The following is an 18993-nucleotide window of genomic DNA, read 5'->3' as shown; positions in this document are numbered from 1 at the left end:
CACAAAAGGTAGTAATCTCAAATATTCTGGAGGAGATTTGCATTATGCTAGGGAACATATTATAGCTGTGTTGAGGGATCTTGCAGTGAGGCATTATGGGTAGAGCTCAAGAATAGGAAGGTTGCAATCACATTGCTGGGATTGTACTGCAGACTTTCCAGCTCCCAGCAGGAGATACAGATATGTAATCAGATTCTTGAAAGACGTGAAAATAATACTGTTGTCGTGGGTGATTTTAACTTTCCCCAAATTGACTGGGCCTTCCTTAGTGCTGGGGATTTGGATGGGAAGCAATGTGTTAGGTGTCCAAGAGGGTTTTTCAAGACTGTATATGGATAATACAGCAAGCAAGGGAGCCATACTTGACCAGACACTGGGAAATGAGCCCAGTCGGGTGATCAAAGTTTCTGGGAACAGTGACCATAATTCCACAGGTTTTTGGATACTTACAATAAGGACTTTGATAAGGACTTTGGGTGAAGCTGTTAAAATTGGGGAAGGTCAACTATAACCAACTCAGGCAAGAATGTAAATTAGGAGTGGCTGTTTGAGGGTTAATCCACATCTGATAGTTGGGAGTCTTAAAGTCCAGTTGATCAGTGTGCCGGACAAAAGCGTTCCTGTGAAAATAAAGGACTGGAATGGCAGGATTCGGGAACCTTGGATGATGGGGAATTAATCAGTTGAGTCAAAAAAAAGCACATACTCAAGGTTTAGGCATCTAAAAACAAAGTCCTTGAACAATATATAGAATGTAAGCAAGAGCTCAAACAGAGAGTTAGCAGGGCGAAACAGGCTATAAAATGTCCTTTGCCAGCAGGGTTAATGAGAATCCCAAGCCAGGTTATACATATATTAGGAGCAAGATGCTTGCTAAGGCAAGAGTAGGCCCACTTAAGAATAAACGAGGAAGGTTGTGTGGGGAGCCTGAGGAAATGGGCGCGATCCATAAGGAGTATGATTTTTTAAAAAAAAAGGAAGAAAGTCAGTATTCACCAAAGACAGGAGCATGAGGAATGTCAGGGTTATGGAAAGATGTGAGATTACACTTGGGCAGGTCAACACAATGAAGGGAGAAGTGTTAGCTGTTTTGAAATGCATTAAGGTAGACAGGTCCCCAGGGCCAAATGGGATCTATCCCAGGATACAGTGGGAGGCAAAGGAGAAAATGGGGTCTTAACAGATATCTTTGCATGCTTTCTTTTGCCTCAGAAGAGGTTCCAGAGGTCTAGAGAATAGCCAGTGTTGTTTCTTTAGTTAAGTAAGGGGAACAGGGACATTCCTGGTAATTAGAGTTTGGTGAGCCTGATATCAGTGGTGGGGATGCTGTTGAAGATAGAGAGACAGGAACTGGAAGGACTTATTAGTGATAGGTAGCATGAGTCTACGGTGAGGCATGACCTTCCCTGCAAATGGAGTTTTTTTTTGAGGTGGTGACAAGAATGATTGATGAGGGAAGGGCAGTGGATGTTGTCAACATGGACTTTAGTAAGACACCACCCATGTGATAAGGGACCTTATGGCAGGCTGGTACCAAAGGTCGAGTCTCATGGGATCGGGGTGTGCTGGTGAGATGGATATGGAACAGGCTTGGTCATATAACACAGTTGTGGAAGGGAGCTTTTTAGAATGAAAATCAGTAATTCGTGGTGTTCTGCAAGGATCAATGCTGGGAACTTTGTTTGTAATACGTAACGCATACGAGAGCGATCTGGAGGAAAATGCAGTGGTCTGACTAGGTTTGCAGATGACACCAAAATTGGCATAGCTGCAGAGAGTGAGGATGATTGTCAAAAGGATACAGTGGGATATAAATAGATTACAGATTTTGGCAGAAAAATGGCAAATGGAGATTCGTTTGGACAAATGCAATTTGTGATGTATTTGGACGATCAAATTCAGGCGTAAATTAGACATTAAATGTCAGAACCCTTAACAGCATTGACATACAGAAGGAACTAGGTCTACAGGTCCACAGATCCCTTTAAGTGCCCCACAGATGGATAAGTTGGTCAAGGCAGCATATAGCACCCGTGCCGCCTTCTGAAGCAGCACTGAATATAAAAGTTGGCAAGTTACATCTAAGCTGTATATAAAAAAAAACTTTTGTTAGACCACATTTAGAATACTGCATGCAGTTCTAGTCACTTGGAGAAGGTTTACCAGGACGGTGCTTGGTCTGGAGGATTTTATTTCTTTCGAGTAATTGATTGAGCTGTCTTTCCAGTGGGGGGGTGGGGGGGGGGGGGGGAAGGAGAAGGCTGAGGTGTAACCTAAAGCGAGGCATAGATTGGGTGATAATAAAATGTGAGGCTGGATGAACACAGCAGGCCAAGCAGCATCTCAGGAGCACAAAAGCTGACGTTTCGGGCCTAGACCCTTCATCAGAGCTCCTGAGATGCTGCTTGGCCTGCTGTGTTCATCCAGCCTCACATTTTATTATCTTGGAATCTCCAGCATCTGCAGTTCCCATTATCTCTCATAGATTGGGTGGATAGTCAGAGGTTACAGAGGACACAGGCTCAAGGGCAAGGAGGAGGAAGCCTAGCACTGAAGTGCAGAGAAAATTTCAGTGGGTGGTGGATGTCTGGAATGCACAGCCAGTGGAGGCGGTAGAAGCAGGCAAGTTAGCAACACTTAAGGCACTGAGAGACATATGAATGGGAGGTGAATCAGGAGAGTAACTGTGCATGGGCAGTAAGCAGCAGGTCAAAATGAGGATTAATTGGCATAGGCTTAGTGGGTTGAAGGACCTGTTCTTGTGTTGTATTGTCATTGTTACTGTTGTCATTTGAGACATATGAACTTGAAGTTCACAAACTAAAAATGTTAACTGTCTTAGATTGTGATGTCTAACATTTGTCATTGATGCTTTGAATAATCCTTCCAAAAACACACAGGTTTACTTATAAACCAAGATATGAACTGATGTTCATTTATATAACAAAGTACAGTTCGCATAGCCAGTGTCTTTTTATCCCCCTCAGTGGGACATATTTAATGCGTGTTCTTAAAACTTTTCCTTGTAGAATGAGATTAAAAAACTTTCTACAAAAAAGTGCTGACAAATTCATAGTCAGATCCTACTCTGATTCAGGTTTGGTGCTTTCAGTTTCAGAATCATCCCTCTAACAGATCTTCAGCTTCTTTGTTGAATTGGATATTCTGCATTTTAAAATAAAGGCTATAATGCCAGTCCATGCACAAATAACATTCCACGAATTGAAGACAAAATTCAAAAAATCCAGGCAGGACAGTAACTCTTTCCACCTGAAGCCTTTGTTTCTAATCAAGAACCCATTCAATTGCAAACATGGTTAAACTTACACATTTGCCACAGAACTCCCCCTCCCAATTATTTCTACTTGAGTAATATTTCTTCAGACACCTGAAGCAGTTACACTGGATCTGCATGCATCCCACATTACTAAGTTGAGCTCTTTAAAGCAGCTCACTGAAATGACTAATTTATGTTGTCAATTCACACATTCACCACATCGTCATTTATCCAAACTGTTTTCATAGACATAAAACCTCCTTTAGGGAATTCGATTTTTCAGCATGGTATTAAGTTTATAAATCATCAGTTTTACTTTTTCATGTCAGCAACAGTGAAGTCTTCAGTCATATCCTGTTCCAGGTTAACTAAGACAGTTAACATTTAAATAGATCAACTAGAACTATTTTCAAACCTAGTTCACATTCAGATGCTGGCAATTTGATAAAACATCTATGAATTTCAATGCTGCCGATGTGACATAACGGACAATTGTTTTCGCCACTGTCTAACAAGCTGCTGGAAGCTGGCAATTTTGGTGGCAAGGTGTCCTGGTAAGGGCCAAAAGAACTGTAGGTAGCCTAAATCAGGAACAAAAACAGAAGTTGCTGGAAAATCTCAGCAGGTCGGCAGCAGCTGTGAAAAAAAATCATCAAGGTTAACATTTTGGGTCTGAAGAAGGGTCACCAACCCAAAACGTTAACTGATTTACTTTTTTCTTCACTGATGCTGCCGGACCTGAGCTTTTCCAGCAACGTCTGTTTTTGCTGCTGGTAAGCACCGCTGATTCTTGGTCTTCTGTAACAACTCTAGACATTTTTATTATATGAAGTGACTACACCAACTAACAACTGAGTTAATTTTTTTCCTTTTTTTTAAAATCCCCATTTCACAGTTTTAGTTACATTATGTTTCCATATACATACATGGAACTTGAATGCCTGTGTGCCATTGGCAAATTTGGATGTGGCTCTCAATGCTATTACCAAGTGATCAATGGAGTGTCAATTATTGACTATTCAAGCTGGATCTGACTTTGACACCAGGAACCACATCTTGTTGATTACAGTACTGTGCATTCCTTTCATCATTGTCTCTTAGCAGTCAGGGAATTTCCTATTCAGGCAAAAGGGTACATTCAAATCCACATGGTTCAAATTCAAATTTAAATCAGCAGTGACTTATTAGGAATGTTATGTTTATTTACATAGGTGTTTCATAGAATACCCCCTGCCCACTTTAAGAAAAAATGTTTAATCCAGTTCAGACATAACTCGTCTTGTATCAACCCATAATGGCTCCCTGATGAGCTGCAAGTTTTCAAAATGTTCAGTCACCGATCCTTAATGGATCCTGACCATAAGTGTTAATTTAACTGGCAAATAATTTACCTGTTTCATCATATGAATAATCAAATGAAGTGTGCAAATTTCCTTCGAAAAAATTCTTAAGTCAAAAAGATTTTTGTATATGCAATTTTCTCACTAGATTCTTTGAGGCAAGGGACGCAAGTTATCTGGTCCTGCAAAAGTGTCATTCATCCGTGGCATTTACTTCATTAAAAGTAATTTTGGTAACTCCATTTTTCAAGTTAATACAAGTGTCAGCCATGGCCCCATGGGCAATATTCTCACTAGTCACATGTTTCTATGTCCAAATCCAACACGAGACTTGAATACAAAAATTACTGACACTTCAGTGCAATACCAATGGAGAACTGTCGTGTCAGAGGAGCCATCTATAGAATGGGATGCTAGTGAGATGAATCCCGATTTGTTGGCTTGTACGGATGTAAAAGATTTCATGACACCACTTTGCAGAAGTGTGACAGCACTATCCTGGGTTCCAGCCAAAATGTATTCTTGCGTGTGCACTGACTGTTGCATTTCCTACAACAATGATGACACTTCTAAAATATTTCACACAGTATAACGTGCTAGTGGCATCAAGTATAAACACAAATTACATGCTACATAAATACAAAGTCAGTCTTTCAAATATTAGTGCCCTTGGGAACTTCAGAATGCTGACGTCTTCCTTTGCTGAAAAGTAATTGCTCAGAATGCTCCAAACTGCATCTTCTCCACCCTGGCAATTGTAGGCATGAATCTGTTACTAAAACCAGCAGATACCCAGCTATCTTCTAAAACTGCCCCATCCTCACAAGCAGGAGTTCATGACCATTCATCAGCCAGATGAAAATTTCTCTGCACCTCCTACTTCCCTTTCCAATTACTCAGCAGCTAGCCAAACTCAAAAACATTCCCATCCACAAATAAAACTGAGGTAATCAGTTCTGAAAAGACTGGCACTCAACGTTAACTATTTTCTTTCCATCAACACTACCAGATGTGTTGAGTTTCTCCAGTAATTTCTGCTTTATTTTTCTTTAGCTTCTCCCACACATCATCTGAGCCTCTGCCAACTCATCCTGTCTGGTGGGTAGCCCTGGCTTGGCAAATATTTGTTGTCCATCACAATTAGTTGACCTGAGACAGTGGAGCAGCATCAAGGAATTGAGCAGCTTCGTGAGCAGAGGGCGCTCAATTAAATGCAATTGTATAATTTTTACAAGCCTACAGCCTTAATAAAATGATCTGAATCCAAACTGACTCAGGCCTGCATAGTTCTTGGATGGGAGACCACCTGGTAACACCAGGTGGATTAAAAGGGGTCTGTGGTGCACTGGTAGTGTCCCTAACAAAGAACTAAGCAAATTACAGCACAGGAACAGGCCCTTCAGCCCTCCAAGCCTGCGCCGATATAGATCTTCCATCTAAACTTGTCGCATATTTTCCAAGGATCTGTATTCCTCTGCTCCCTGCCCATTCATGTATCTGTCTAGATACATCTTGAATTACGCTATCGTGTCCACCTCTACTGGCAACGTATTCCAGGCACCCACCACCCTCTGCATAAAGAACTGTGCACGCATATCTCCCTTAAACATTTCCCCTCCCACCTTGAAATCGTAACTTTCAACCATAAGGCCCAGGTTTAAGTCCCACCTGCTCCAGGTGGTGTGTAACAACATTTCTGAACATGTTGACGGAAAATATCTTGAATTTTAAAATAAGAGTTAGACTGAAACTAGAAAAGAACCCAGTCTTCAAAAAAAAACTTTATTGTTGGTCTTACAGATGCTAGCTTCTTTCTCTTTAACCTGCCACAGTCCTAAAATCAAAATTATTAATGTTATGTACCTATTTATCCAACTTTACTGAATTAACTCCCACTATCATTTCAGACTGCGTACGCCAAATAAAGATGCGTTTTGAACACAAAGTTGTCACCCCAAAGTTTTTTGGCAATACTGTTCAAATCTGCACCAACTAGTATCTGGCCCTTATGCCAAGGTATTGGAGGGAGAGAGAGAAAAGGTAGGAACAGTTTCTTATGCACTTGGCCAAAGATCTTTGAAGACCTCTCACAAGTCACTTGTTACAAAAGGAGAAGCCCAGTATTCTGTACCCAGCTCCACATCTTCTACAATATGTATGTGGGCAGTAACGCAGCTGAGACCTAAACAGCGATTTATAAAAGGCTTATCAGAACTAGCCAGCTTTGTACTTACTGCTAAAATCCAGAGATTTCACGTTTCAAAAAAAAACAAACCTGTTTTCTCAACTGTCCATTCAAAAGATTCTAGTCCCTCAGATTTCTAGCCCTGCACTCTAGGGGAAGCGACAGCCCAGTGGTATTATCACTGGGCATTTAATCCAGAGACCCAGACAACATTCTGGGGACCCAGGTTCAAATCCTGCCATGGCAGATGGTGGAATCTGAATTCAGTAAACATCTGGAATTAAGATTCTGATGACGACTGTGAATCCATTACCAATTGTCGGAAAAACCCATCTGGTTTACTCAGGTCCTTTCGGGGAGGAAACTGCGATCCTTACCTGGTCTGGCCTAATGATTCCAGACCCACAGCAATGTGGTTGACTCAACCACCCTCTGGGCAATAAATGCTGCCTAGCTAGTGACATCTTTGTCCCACAAATGAACAATGAAAACTCGTAGAATTGAACTACATCGTTGATATGTTACGCAATACATTTAATGAAAATTCTTGCACACATACCTATCACAGATTTGATCAATGCTTAATTAATTCTGCATAAATATTTAGTGACCTTTCCAATAAAATTTGTAACTAAAGAAGAATTTGACACATACCTTATGCTCACATTTCTGGTCAATCGGCAATTTCATCCATTCGGATTCATCCCCCATGATCCTTACGTAATGTACTCGGTAAACAGCAACCTGGAAAATAAATAGGTATTACTACCCAAGCCATCTTTCACTGTACCATAACACTGGTGGATTCCACAATCTCATTATTCTTTTCTGCCTCTTCACTCATTTAGTCAGAATCCAAAACAGCATAACATGCAAGGATTTTAGGAGAGGTTGAACAGGTTTACTTCATCTCTGGAGTTCAGCACATTGTGATCATATTGAAATGCAAAATTATCAGGAGGTTTAACAGGGTACACGTTGAAAGGCTGCTTCCCTCTCGAGTTTAGTAGCAGAGCATATAATCTCAGAATTAGGGGCTGTTCATTTAAAACAGGGGGATTTTGTCCTCACAGGGGGTACAGGAAAAGAACTCTTAAGATGAATTTTTTACCATATAGATGGTATGAGGGGCTGGGCCATTCAGTATATTCAAGGCGGCGGCAGACTTTGAACCATTCCAGGAATCAAGGGTTATTGAGATAAGGTAGGAGTGGGGTTGAAGATTATCAACTCAGTTATGATCTCATTGAATAGCAGAGCAGACTCAAATGGGCAGAATGGCATACTTCCGCTCTATATCTTATTGTCTAACTACACTGCTACATCCAAAACACTAGATGGCAGCATAAAAATCAGTCTTGATCTTGTTCCTGAGCAATCAAATTGCTTTCAAAGCATCTCCAATGCAATATAGGCACTAAAATTGGAACATTCATGTTCACCCACAGATGAAAACTTCATGTCATAGCCACATAACCAGCTTGAAACACAGTTTAGTTCTGCAGGTTTCAACTTTAAGTGATCAGAAATAATTTATGTAGAAGCAGCATTTCAGAATGATCTTCTCTAGATTTGCTAAACTCCAAAGAGGTAAGGTAAACTTTTGAATTACCCAGGCATTTTATTCTTTATACTAATAAAGAGCATTATGCTGAATGTTACTGAGGGGAAGACATCAGCAGCACAGCAGTCTAAGTGATAGAGTTCAGACAGTCCTGAATGCAGTCTCCAACTGCAGCATTATTTTGAAAAGTGGGCCTTTCAGATTTTGGGGCAGCATCCCAGGACAGCAGAAACATCAGTAAGGAGGCTCCATGGGCACAGGGAACCATGATCTGAAAGGACTAAGATTAAATGGCTTTAGGGATGTCACCTAGAGAACAACAGCACTGAAAATGGAGCAATAAGATGGGAAAATTGGGAAGGTAAACAAAAGCAAGGCTATGAAAGAAAAGAATTTCATAAATTTGAAGGAGCAAGTATGAAAGGATCTAGTCATTTTGAAGACTGGATTCAGGATTTTCAGCAATTACTGAAGTAAGGCTCTAAAACACAAAATGTTAGGATGGCATGAGACCTGAATGGCAAATTTACAAATGATGCTCCACTCCCACTGTATTTCCTCTCTTGTGATCGTGGGAAATGGAAGGTGTAGAAGTTTAAGTTCAAGCTAGTACACACTGTACCCACAAGTCTGTTATTCCAATTGCACCTATGAAGGCAGAAAGTATTTTAGCTACCTCTTGACTTGTGTCCTGCAGGCATTAGGGTATCTTGGGGGAACCAAGCAGCTAAAATGGACACAATAGACAGCCTCTAACCCACTAATAACCAAGTGATTTCACCTGGGTAGCTCAGTGAATTTCTCGTCAAGGCTGTACCCTGACTTTGCTAGTTGGAAATTTCAAACATTGACACTTTATATCAATGTTTAGACACCTACTGAAAGATGTGATTTCCTCACAGAATTTCAATTTGCTTGCCAATAAGTCAAAGCTTGTAAGTTTAACAGGTCTTGCACCTCTGAGCATGGGCTGCTTCATTAACTTAAGAATCACGAATGAAACAAAGCATCGTAAAAAGGAAGTGTAAGGTGGTCCTCGGGAACATCTACAAAGTAATTGGCCACCAATCATCCTTCATTCAAACTGATGAAAGCCGCAGCTGTGACAGTTCACTTTACTACCACTATCTCCATTTTACTTTGTATATGCTGCCTGCTGCATTATTTGTATCACATTGCAAAGTGTGTTATTTTTCCATTGTATGGCCGTTTTGGAGAATGGAGGCTAAACCTTTCACTGGCAAATCGCAACTCCTAAAACAAGCTGGAAAATAAAATGTAACCTTTTCGGTGGGATCAAAATGCATGCTAACACAATACCTGTGCGTGCAAAAAGCAAAAGCCGCTTTAATATATGCCAACTTAACTTTACTAGCAAGTTTTCATCAAACATCATTAACCTAGTCCACTGGGCACCATTTTAACTCAATCAATCCTCAAAGTTAAATTACCATTCTAAAGTTTCTGTTACCCAAGTCCCAACGAGCTGATTTAAAAAGAATGCCAAGACTATGAATGATCTGGTAACCAAATGCAGTGAGAATAGTAACAGAGTAATGACAGGCTTTAACAGAAAACAGATGGAAGCAGCTTTTCTGCCTGCAAGTTTACAAGGTACAATAGTTAAACAAGCAGAGTATACACCAAAACGCAAAACATCTAGATTTTCCCCAAGATCTCTCATCTAGATACAAGACATTACTCATGAAATTCAAAGTCTGTGAAAAGGGCCACTCAGAAAAACTCTCCAATGGATCAAGTGTTTCTCTCCCAAAATAATATAAAATTCACACAGACTAAATCACAAGTTCTATCAGTAGTCACATGCGCTAGGGAACACAGAACATAACACATTAGTGACCAGCAGACAAAACACAATGCTATGCATAAATCTATCAAGGCAGATGAGTCATCTTGCTGTAAACTACTGAAGATCACAAATTTTGAATGAGGAAGGTCATTCAACCTATTGATTTATTCATCCCAAAACAAACTTATTTTCAGACCGCCATAACCACCCTCACTCCCAACCAATACACAAGTTACTGTATGTTTCTAAAGCAATCCAGCACATTAATCACCCCTCCTGTAAATGGGCACCTGATCCAAATATTGCTTCACTTTTATTCAAACCTTTCATTAAAAAAAATACAATGTGACCCAATATAAAATCTTAGATCAGACAGGTTGACTTTTATGCATGAAAGCCATCTTTTCAGATTTTGAGCAAGTAGTTCAAACAATAAGTGGCATACATAGAATCTTAAAATGTTTTGAGGATGTGATACGTTTCCTTAACTGGAAAAATAAATCTTGAGAACTGTTTCATAAATAGAGTGTCCCATACAGACAACAGTTTAGCAACATTTTAATTCAGGGTGAAACGTGCCCACACTTTTTCTGTGAATTAGTAAGGTTACAATCAGAGAACTGAACTTTAATAGAAATTCTCATCGTGTTATTTACCTAGATAAATTTCAGGTAGCAATATTTCAGGTATCCACTAAACAGACCTAGCAGACGTGACAGCACAACGGTATGGTGACAGCAGGGAGTTGCCCGAGGAGTCCTCGACACAAGATTCCGATCTCATGAAGTCTCACGGCATCCAGTCAAACCTGGATAAGGAAGCATTCTGTTATTATCACCTACCCTCAGTCCTTCAGCTTATGAAGCAGTATTTCATGTTGAACACTGCTTGGAGAAAACAATGAGGGTGGCTCTAACGTGCAGAATTTACTCGGAGTAGGGGATTTGGATTCTATCGCAAAGCGTCATGCAGCACTATTATTACTGACAAACTGGCCTAAGATTAAGTCTAATCCAGGTTGGCATCTTGCAGAGGTTCCCAGAATCTCAGGTGCCAGTTCTCAGGAAATTTGATTCATTCCATAGGAACTTCCAACAGACAGAGGCACTGGATACCAGAAAGGCTGTAGGCCCTGACAATATTCCAGCAAAAATACTGAAAGACCAGTGCTGCAGAACAAGCTGAAACCCTAGCCAAGCTTTTCCAGTACAAAACGGCAACAACGGTAGCTGTGAACAGTAGCCTAGGCGGTTTTGAACACAAAAGCAGGACAAATCGAAAGAAGCCAATTACCAAGCCGCGTGCAAGTGATGCTCAACTGTGCTAAGAACACTCAGCTCCGGGCTTCATTACAACCTTGATTCAAAAACTGATCAGAGATGCACTCAAGAGTGTGACTGCCCTTGACCACGTATAGCACCAAGGCACCGTAACAAACTATAAAAAAAGTCAGGGGCAAAGCTCTTTACAGGCTCTCGTCATAACCAGCGTGAAGGAAGATGCACTATTTCCGCCACCTCAGACACACTCCCCCTTCCTTGTCAGCTTCAACAGAGATTGATCCCGCTGGACACCCTTCCTACTCCCAACACTTCCCATAGCACGTTCCCATGCAAGTGCAGTAGGTGCAACATTTGTCATTTAGCTGCTCCCTAGCCAAGGCCTTGAACATACCTTCTGGGTGAAGCAGCGATTTACCTGCACTTCATTCAACATCACCTACTGTATTTGCTGCTCACAATGCAGTCTCCTCTGCATTAGGAGATGAAATGTAGAGTGGATGGCCTCTTGGCGAAACACCTACATTGTCCATAAAAATGACCTCAATCTTCCAGTTGCCTGTTACTTCAATACTGTTCCCATGCTCTCAGTTCTGTCTCAGGCCCAAAGTAGTAATATGGAGGAGGAAATGGACATCACCACATTCAGGCAGACGAGAAATGGCCAGAAGTTCATCAAGTGGTATTACCAGTAGGTTACAGAAAGTTGGTATTCAGGTAGCACATGAATTATCATTAGCTGGTCATTTCGGAGTAAGAAAAACCTCAAGCCAAAATACAAAAACCATTTTTATTGGCCTGGAATGCACAAGGATATGTCTGACTTTTGCCATGTCAGCTAATTGGAAAGCCTCAGGCAGTGATAAAACCAGCATACTTAAAATCCATTCCCACCTCTGAGAAACCTTTTTACAAGAGTCTTACGTGATTTCTAAAGTCCTACACACAAAAAGCAAGAATCAGTATTTGATGACCATGGTTACCAGAGGCCATTCTATTACACAGTAACAAAGTTGAAAGTACTGGAGAAGAATACTCAATTTTTACTAGAGATAGGGACTGCCCACAGAAATACAACTGGATCAAGAGTCAAATTTTACAAAGTCATTCAAGGAATTTTACACGCAGCGCCTAGGAACAGAACAATTCAAATCCGCTGCGTTACATCCAGAATCGCAGCAAGCATTAGGACAGTGGGAAATTTTAAATACCATGTTGCGGGCTTACAGTCAAAACGAGAGGACTGGGATAAAAGAATTCCATTTGTACTTTTTGCAATTAGGAATGCACTGAATAAATTAACTAAATTCAGTCCACTTAAGTAAGTTTTTGGGCATGAGGTGAGAGGACTAGTGAAATTAATGAGTCAGAAATCACAGACCACATATTTGAGCTGCGTGTCAAATTTTAGGGACAGATTAAGGAGTGAGAGTTGGCTAGTCAGCATTTAAAAGTAGCACAGCATGTGATAAAGCAGATAAGGAATCAAAAATTTATAATTTTGCTGGTGGAGATAAACCGTTTGTGTTACTTGCAGTGGTGGATTAGCCTTTAAGGCAAGGTTTATGGGGCCTTATCAAATGAAAAGGAAATTGAATGAGGTGAATTAATTGATAAAACACCAGATTAAAAAATCTGTCATGTGAATGTGCTCAAGCAGTGTTTTGATAGGAAAGGAAAGCAAAAAGAAGAACGTGTTACTGGTTACATAGAATGAAGGACCAAGTTCAGATGAATCTGAATTGGACATTCTTCAAACTAAATTGGAGGATCAGCAAGTTCTCAAAAATTGGATAAATGGCTAAGTTACCCTCCAGAGGAAAATCAAAATGACTTGAAAGTTATTACAATCACATGGGAGATGTGCAAATAAACAGGGATGTACTAATCTAATTAGACAAGATGTAGATATAAGAAATGCTGTTCCAATTAAGCAACATGCTTATAGATTTAACACTCTAAAGAGTTGGTATAGGTTCAAAATCAGGTCGATTGCATGGTCAGAGACAGTATAATCAAACTCAGTCAGAGCAAACAGAGCTTACTCATAGCAACTGTGCCAAACTTAGATGGAATTCAAGGACTGCGTGGGGACTGTCGCAAAGTTGATGCAGTTACAAAATCTGACAGATCCTATTTCTTGTTTGGAAGACTGCATTGAGAAGGTGGGACAAGCAGCTTATATTTCAAAGTTGGGCTTACTCAGGATACTGGCAGGCACCTTTACCCAAAAGTAACAAACGAAATTTTGGCTTTCGTGACACTGAATGGACTGCACTAGTTTAAAGTCATATCGTTTGGTATGAAAAATGTGCCAGCCACACTGAAGATTAAACAATAGTCACTTATTGTGTCATGTGATCTGGTAGTTTTTAGTCACACACAAAGAACACATGGAGCATCTATCATAATTATCTGATCAACTTCAGGAGGCAGGCTTGGTGATAAACTTGGCCAAGAGTGAGCTCACAAAATCATTTTCCTGGGCCAAACGCCCCCATGTGACAAAGATTACTGGGGAGTTTCCCACACCGTCAAAGATGATAACACAACAATTCCAGAGACTCTGATTTTGGTTGGGAGTTCATTCCGAATTTTAACAAAGTGTTTGCGCCACTCACTGACTTGCTGAATAAGTGCAGAAAATTTCAGTGGAATGTCAGAAGGTATCTGGCAGCCTAAAAATGGTTTTCCACCACCCCAGTTTTAGCCACATCTAGCTACACAATGCCATTCAAGGTAGCAATTGATGTGAGAGATGAGGATGTTGCTGCTGTTCTTTGCAAGACAACAAAAAGACCTATTGGGTGCGTTTTCCAAAAGGTGGTTAATCATCAAAAATATTCCAAATTTTAGGAGATCTTGAGTATAGTGCTAGCATTGCAACATTTATGCTGCCAGTAATGAGTCTGAGACAATGGCGTATACTGATTATAACCCCTTGGAAATATATAGGGATGAAAATTCCAGATCGTTTAGATGCGGCTTATTTTTGCAATGCGACAGAATGAGCTGTTCTAATTGCCAACACATTGTTATAACTTTGGAGGAGGAAGACGGAAGCATTCAATGGCAGGAACAAAGACAGACTGCAATGGACTGTACAATTGAATGTGTGCATGTTTAGAGTGAATGTGGTGTACGTACTGTAGTCTACTAATACCACAAGACTAAAGATTCTTAAAACAAAGCTATCTTTGTACATTCACTCAGAGATAGTAAGAAGTGCCAATGCTGGAATACTTGCATTCCCCACGCAGATTGCTTAGAAGCCCTCCGCTTCTTACTCTCCCGCAGGCCCAAACAGTCCCCCTCCACTGACAGTCATCCACTTAACCGAACTCATCCTTACCCTTAACTTCCCTTTCAACTCCTCCCACAAGGTGGTTGCCATGGGAACCCACATGGGCCCCAAGCTATACCTGCCTCTTCATAGGCTACGTGGAACAGTCCCTCTTCAGCAGCTACACTGGCCACTATCCCTTACCTCTTCCTCCGCTACATCGATGACTGTATCAGCGCTGTCTTGTGCTCCCACGAGGAGTCTGGACAGTCCATCAACCTTAATAACACCTTTCACCCCAACCTCAAATTCACCTGGACGATCTGATACCTCTCTCTCCTTCCTCGACCTCTGTCACCATCCCTGATAGCTGTGGGAGTCAGTGGGCTTGAAACAGATACCTAGGCCACACCTTCCTGCAAGAAGGTGATCCGCTATTCCCAATCCCACCACAGTCAACTCCCAAACATCCCAGATGTCCCTGTATTTCAAGGGCCGCAACTTCTCCCCACTTAGTGGTCGAGAGCGTTTTCGTGTTCTCTGCACCCCTGCCCTCACACTCCCTCCCTGCATCAAGACAGAGTCCCCCTTGTCCTCACATCACCCCACTAACCTCCAGATTCAATGCATCATTCTCCGCCACCTGGAATCTGATCCCACAAAGGATATATTTCCCTCCTCTCCCCTATCTGCCTTCCGTAGGGACCAGTCTCCGCAGCTCCTTTGTCCACTCTCCACTACCGCCACGACACGGGCACCTTTCCCTGCAACCACAGGAAGTGCTACACCTGCCCCAACTCCATTTAAGGACCCAAGAAAACCTTCCACATCAGACAGATGTTTACATGCACATCCTTAACGTGGTCTACTGCATCTGCTGCACCCTCCTCTACATTGGTGAAACCAAGCTGAGTCTCGGAGAGACTGCACTCAGTTCACGACAAGTGACAATACCTTCCAGTCTCGAACCACGTGAACTCCCCCTCCCATGTCGACACATCCATCCTGGGCCTCCTCCAGTATCACAACAATGCCACCCATAAACTGGAGGAGCAGCACCACATTTCATATTGGGAGCAAGCAACCCAATGGTCTTAACGTGTACTTTACTAGTTTCAAAAACTCCCCACCCCCAGACTCAACCCATGATCAATCCTCCCTCTCATCCCCACCTCCTTAACCTGTCCGTCTTCTCTCGCACCTATCCAGTACCCCCACCACATTGACCAATCCCCGCCACTGCCTACCTGCACTCCCTATTCGCAGTCACACGTACCTTTCCCAGCCTCAAACCACGCCCCCCAACCTTTCTATTTCCTTCAGAGCTCCTTTCTCACTCTGCCATTTCTGATGAAGGGTCCACATCTGAAACGTCAGTTTTCCTGCTGCTCTGAAGCTGCATGGCCAGTTGTATTCCTCCAGCTCCATACTTATGTTTGTATATTGATGCTTCTTTTATTTAAGTTTATTTTGTCCATTCCTTTTAAAGGAAAGAAAGGTCAACAGATGCTGAGCATCAGCTCAAAGCCAATAAAGTAAGTAGCTCAAGGCCTTTGGTTCTTTTTTAAAAAAACGTTAGAACAACAGATGAACTCTGAACGGGTGGTGTCAAACTCCCACAGAACAAGGATTTTAGTCTAGTTTTTAGTAGCTTAGAGTTTGGAAGCTGCACTACCTCTTGTTGGAAGAAAACAAACCAAGCCTAACCAGTTATTTCCCATTGCTGTCATGGCTCCAACTAACTTAGTTCTAAATCCTCCCAGTAGCATCTCCAATGTCTGATGCCCCAACTGTGGAGACTCTGATAACAACTGCATTTCTGCACTTTGTCACATGTTATTCTTGTTTTTATAATCATGTAGATATCTTGTTGAAGCTATTAATTTTAATGAATGCCTCTACACCTAAATTCCCAGATTTGTCTGTCATTCCTTCTACTAATATTCAGGAAAAAAAGTCTTTTTCCTCGGGTGAATCCCCTGAGCTCAAAACACAGTAAGATAAATATGGGCTCTACATTTGCGTTAGCAAAACCACCAAAAGGTCTAAGATGGGCAAACACTGAATGAAACAATAACAAAAGTTCAACTTAGCTAAACTTTTTAAAAGAGATCAAAAGTTTAAAAACCCTAAAATACTCTCAACAAGCAAATTAATTGAAATAATATTTACTTCTATCAATACAACCCTTGCCCTCCAATAATTTTGCTTTCTTTGCCTGACTGGACTTTGAATTCAAATTTCAACTTACACTTCCCTGTTCCGTTTCAACACTTCTCATAAACGGGTTATTTGAATTTGATTGATCAAGGGGAGAAAAGGCCCCTGATGCCCCCTATTGTTTGACAGACTCTTGCCTAAAAAAGTCCACCAGTAGCCACAAGTCAAATTACTGACCAGTAATGTTCATTCAACACGCTTAGGAAATCAGCACTTCTGAAGAAGGGCGCTGACCCAAAACATCAACTTTCCTGCTCCTCTCATGCTGCCTGGCAAGCTGTGTTCTTCCAGTTTCATGCTGTTTTATCCCATTAACGGAAATGCTGTTAAAGAGCTCAAGCCAACCAAGTATAACACTTACAAAATCAAGGCTTCATGGTCAGAGCATCCTTGGACTTTCAAGTGTTAAACATTTATCTGCCAAAGCTAACACAATTAAAGAATTCCCCCAAAAGATTACCAAAGCAAAGCTCATCTGACTCAGATGCTACCCAAACGTCACTCACCGCTTGCAGGTTCACATACAATAAAGTCCCAATCAAAACACATCTATGATGAACAATAATCGAAATTATAAAAGAACTTCAGATTTCCGTGAAGGTAATGGTGAAGGTGCAGCGACGGTGCTTAAAATGCATTTATAAATACAAGCTACCGATGGATACAGGGAAGGGTCAACGTAGCGCCGCTCAGAGGTGCGGGAAGAATGACCTGGTTACGATGTCAACATTATTTTTAAACCATCATATGCAAATACTGTAAGTCATTTATTTTGGAGTGGTGGAAACCGCATGACTGCGCTGTTGCCATCCCATGAGCAGGCCTGGGGAATACGCACAACAGTCTGAACCAGGCCCTTTAAACAATAGGCACCTTGGAAAGGGAAGGGGGGATTTTAAAAAAAACAGCAGAGATGTTGGGTCAGAAATGTCCATTTTAAAAACAGGGCAGCGATGTGGAAATCCGTGGATACCATGAAAGACTACGGGCTCCAATCCCCCATCCCAGAGGTACAGCATCTCTAGATTCCTCCACCCGAGCCAAGCCTTCTACCCAGCGAGTCCGAAGGCCTCAAGCGGCTCTCGAAAGCCTCAAGAAGTGAGGAATCGGTCTGAAATTAAACGATCCAACTCGTCTCCTCCAGTCCAAAATAAAAAACATGCATCCAAATGGTACGGGTGTGGAAAAAGAGAGGGGGGGGAAAGAAGAAGAGGTTGGTGGCGATGATCGAGTGCCCTCATCATCGCACTCTCCGCAATCGCCCATGAAACACATCCATCTTTTTCTAGACAGCAACTTACAGGGAGAACGAGGGTGTTCGAAACCAAGAGCACCACCAACCACCCACCACCCCTCCAGCCCCACAAACTAAGGCGGGGCCTCCAACCCTCCCCCCGCCCGGCCTCACAAACACCGAGGCGCGGCGGTGACAGGATTAAACCGAGCCCGCCAGACAAGGCGCTCGCTGCCAGGCTCGCAGAGCCCCAGGCCCAGGAAGCGGAGGTAGCTTTTCGGGGAAAGAAACAGCGACAAACCGGTTCATTGTCCCGGCCCGCACGCCAGAGGAGGAGAAAATGGAGTTCACCTTTCTGTGACGCTTCCATTTATTTCATAAATACCAAGGCAGCATAAACAACAAGCCTACTACCCCGCCCCCCCCGTTCGCTTCGGGCTTACCGATCCGATCGCAGTCCCACGGGTGCACCTGCTTTTTATTTGAAAACAACAGAAGCGCCTTTCACCGTTGAACGGGACCGTTAGTGCAGACGCGCGTTTGAAATTATCCTTTTCCCCACCCCTCCCCCCCAACCTGCCCCCTCACACACCCACCCGCACGAGCAACGCTCCACCTGATTGGTCGCCAGGCAAATCTGTAACCACCTCTCCCATTGGACAGATTCAAACGCACTGGGTTGCCGCGTCGGTGGGGCAGACATATGGATTGATAGTTAGTGTGACCAATAGGAATGCGAAACCACCCGTGGGTGGTCACCAAAGGCAGCACGACTCCGGGGGGTGGGAAGTTTGTTTGAT

At 42.2% G+C, this 18993-nt stretch overlaps 1 protein-coding gene across 4 annotated transcripts in view; it reads right to left on the bottom strand.

Annotated features, from left to right (window-relative positions):
• ckap5 (cytoskeleton associated protein 5) overlaps positions 1-18751 on the bottom strand; it is a 108292-nt gene extending 89541 nt beyond the window's left edge. For 3 of the 4 annotated variants that reach the window (XM_048545280.2, XM_048545282.2, XM_048545283.2), the window contains exons 1-2: positions 18637-18745; positions 7457-7546 (exon numbers count right to left, since the gene is read on the bottom strand). In XM_048545280.2, the coding sequence (XP_048401237.1) occupies positions 7457-7513 (57 nt within the window). In that variant the 5' untranslated portion in view covers positions 7514-7546; positions 18637-18745. Of the gene's footprint in view, positions 1-7456; positions 7547-10832; positions 10985-18636 lie in introns of all 4 variants that reach the window. The other variant, XM_048545281.2, reaches the window with a different exon arrangement.
• Positions 18752-18993: the final 242 nt, after the last annotated feature.

Source organism: Stegostoma tigrinum, chromosome 17 (assembly GCF_030684315.1).
Source record: "Stegostoma tigrinum isolate sSteTig4 chromosome 17, sSteTig4.hap1, whole genome shotgun sequence".
NCBI classification, from domain to species: Eukaryota; Metazoa; Chordata; class Chondrichthyes; order Orectolobiformes; family Stegostomatidae; genus Stegostoma; species Stegostoma tigrinum.
The sequence above is the reverse complement of the archived record's forward strand: the minus strand, read 5'-3'. Positions and strand labels throughout refer to the sequence as shown.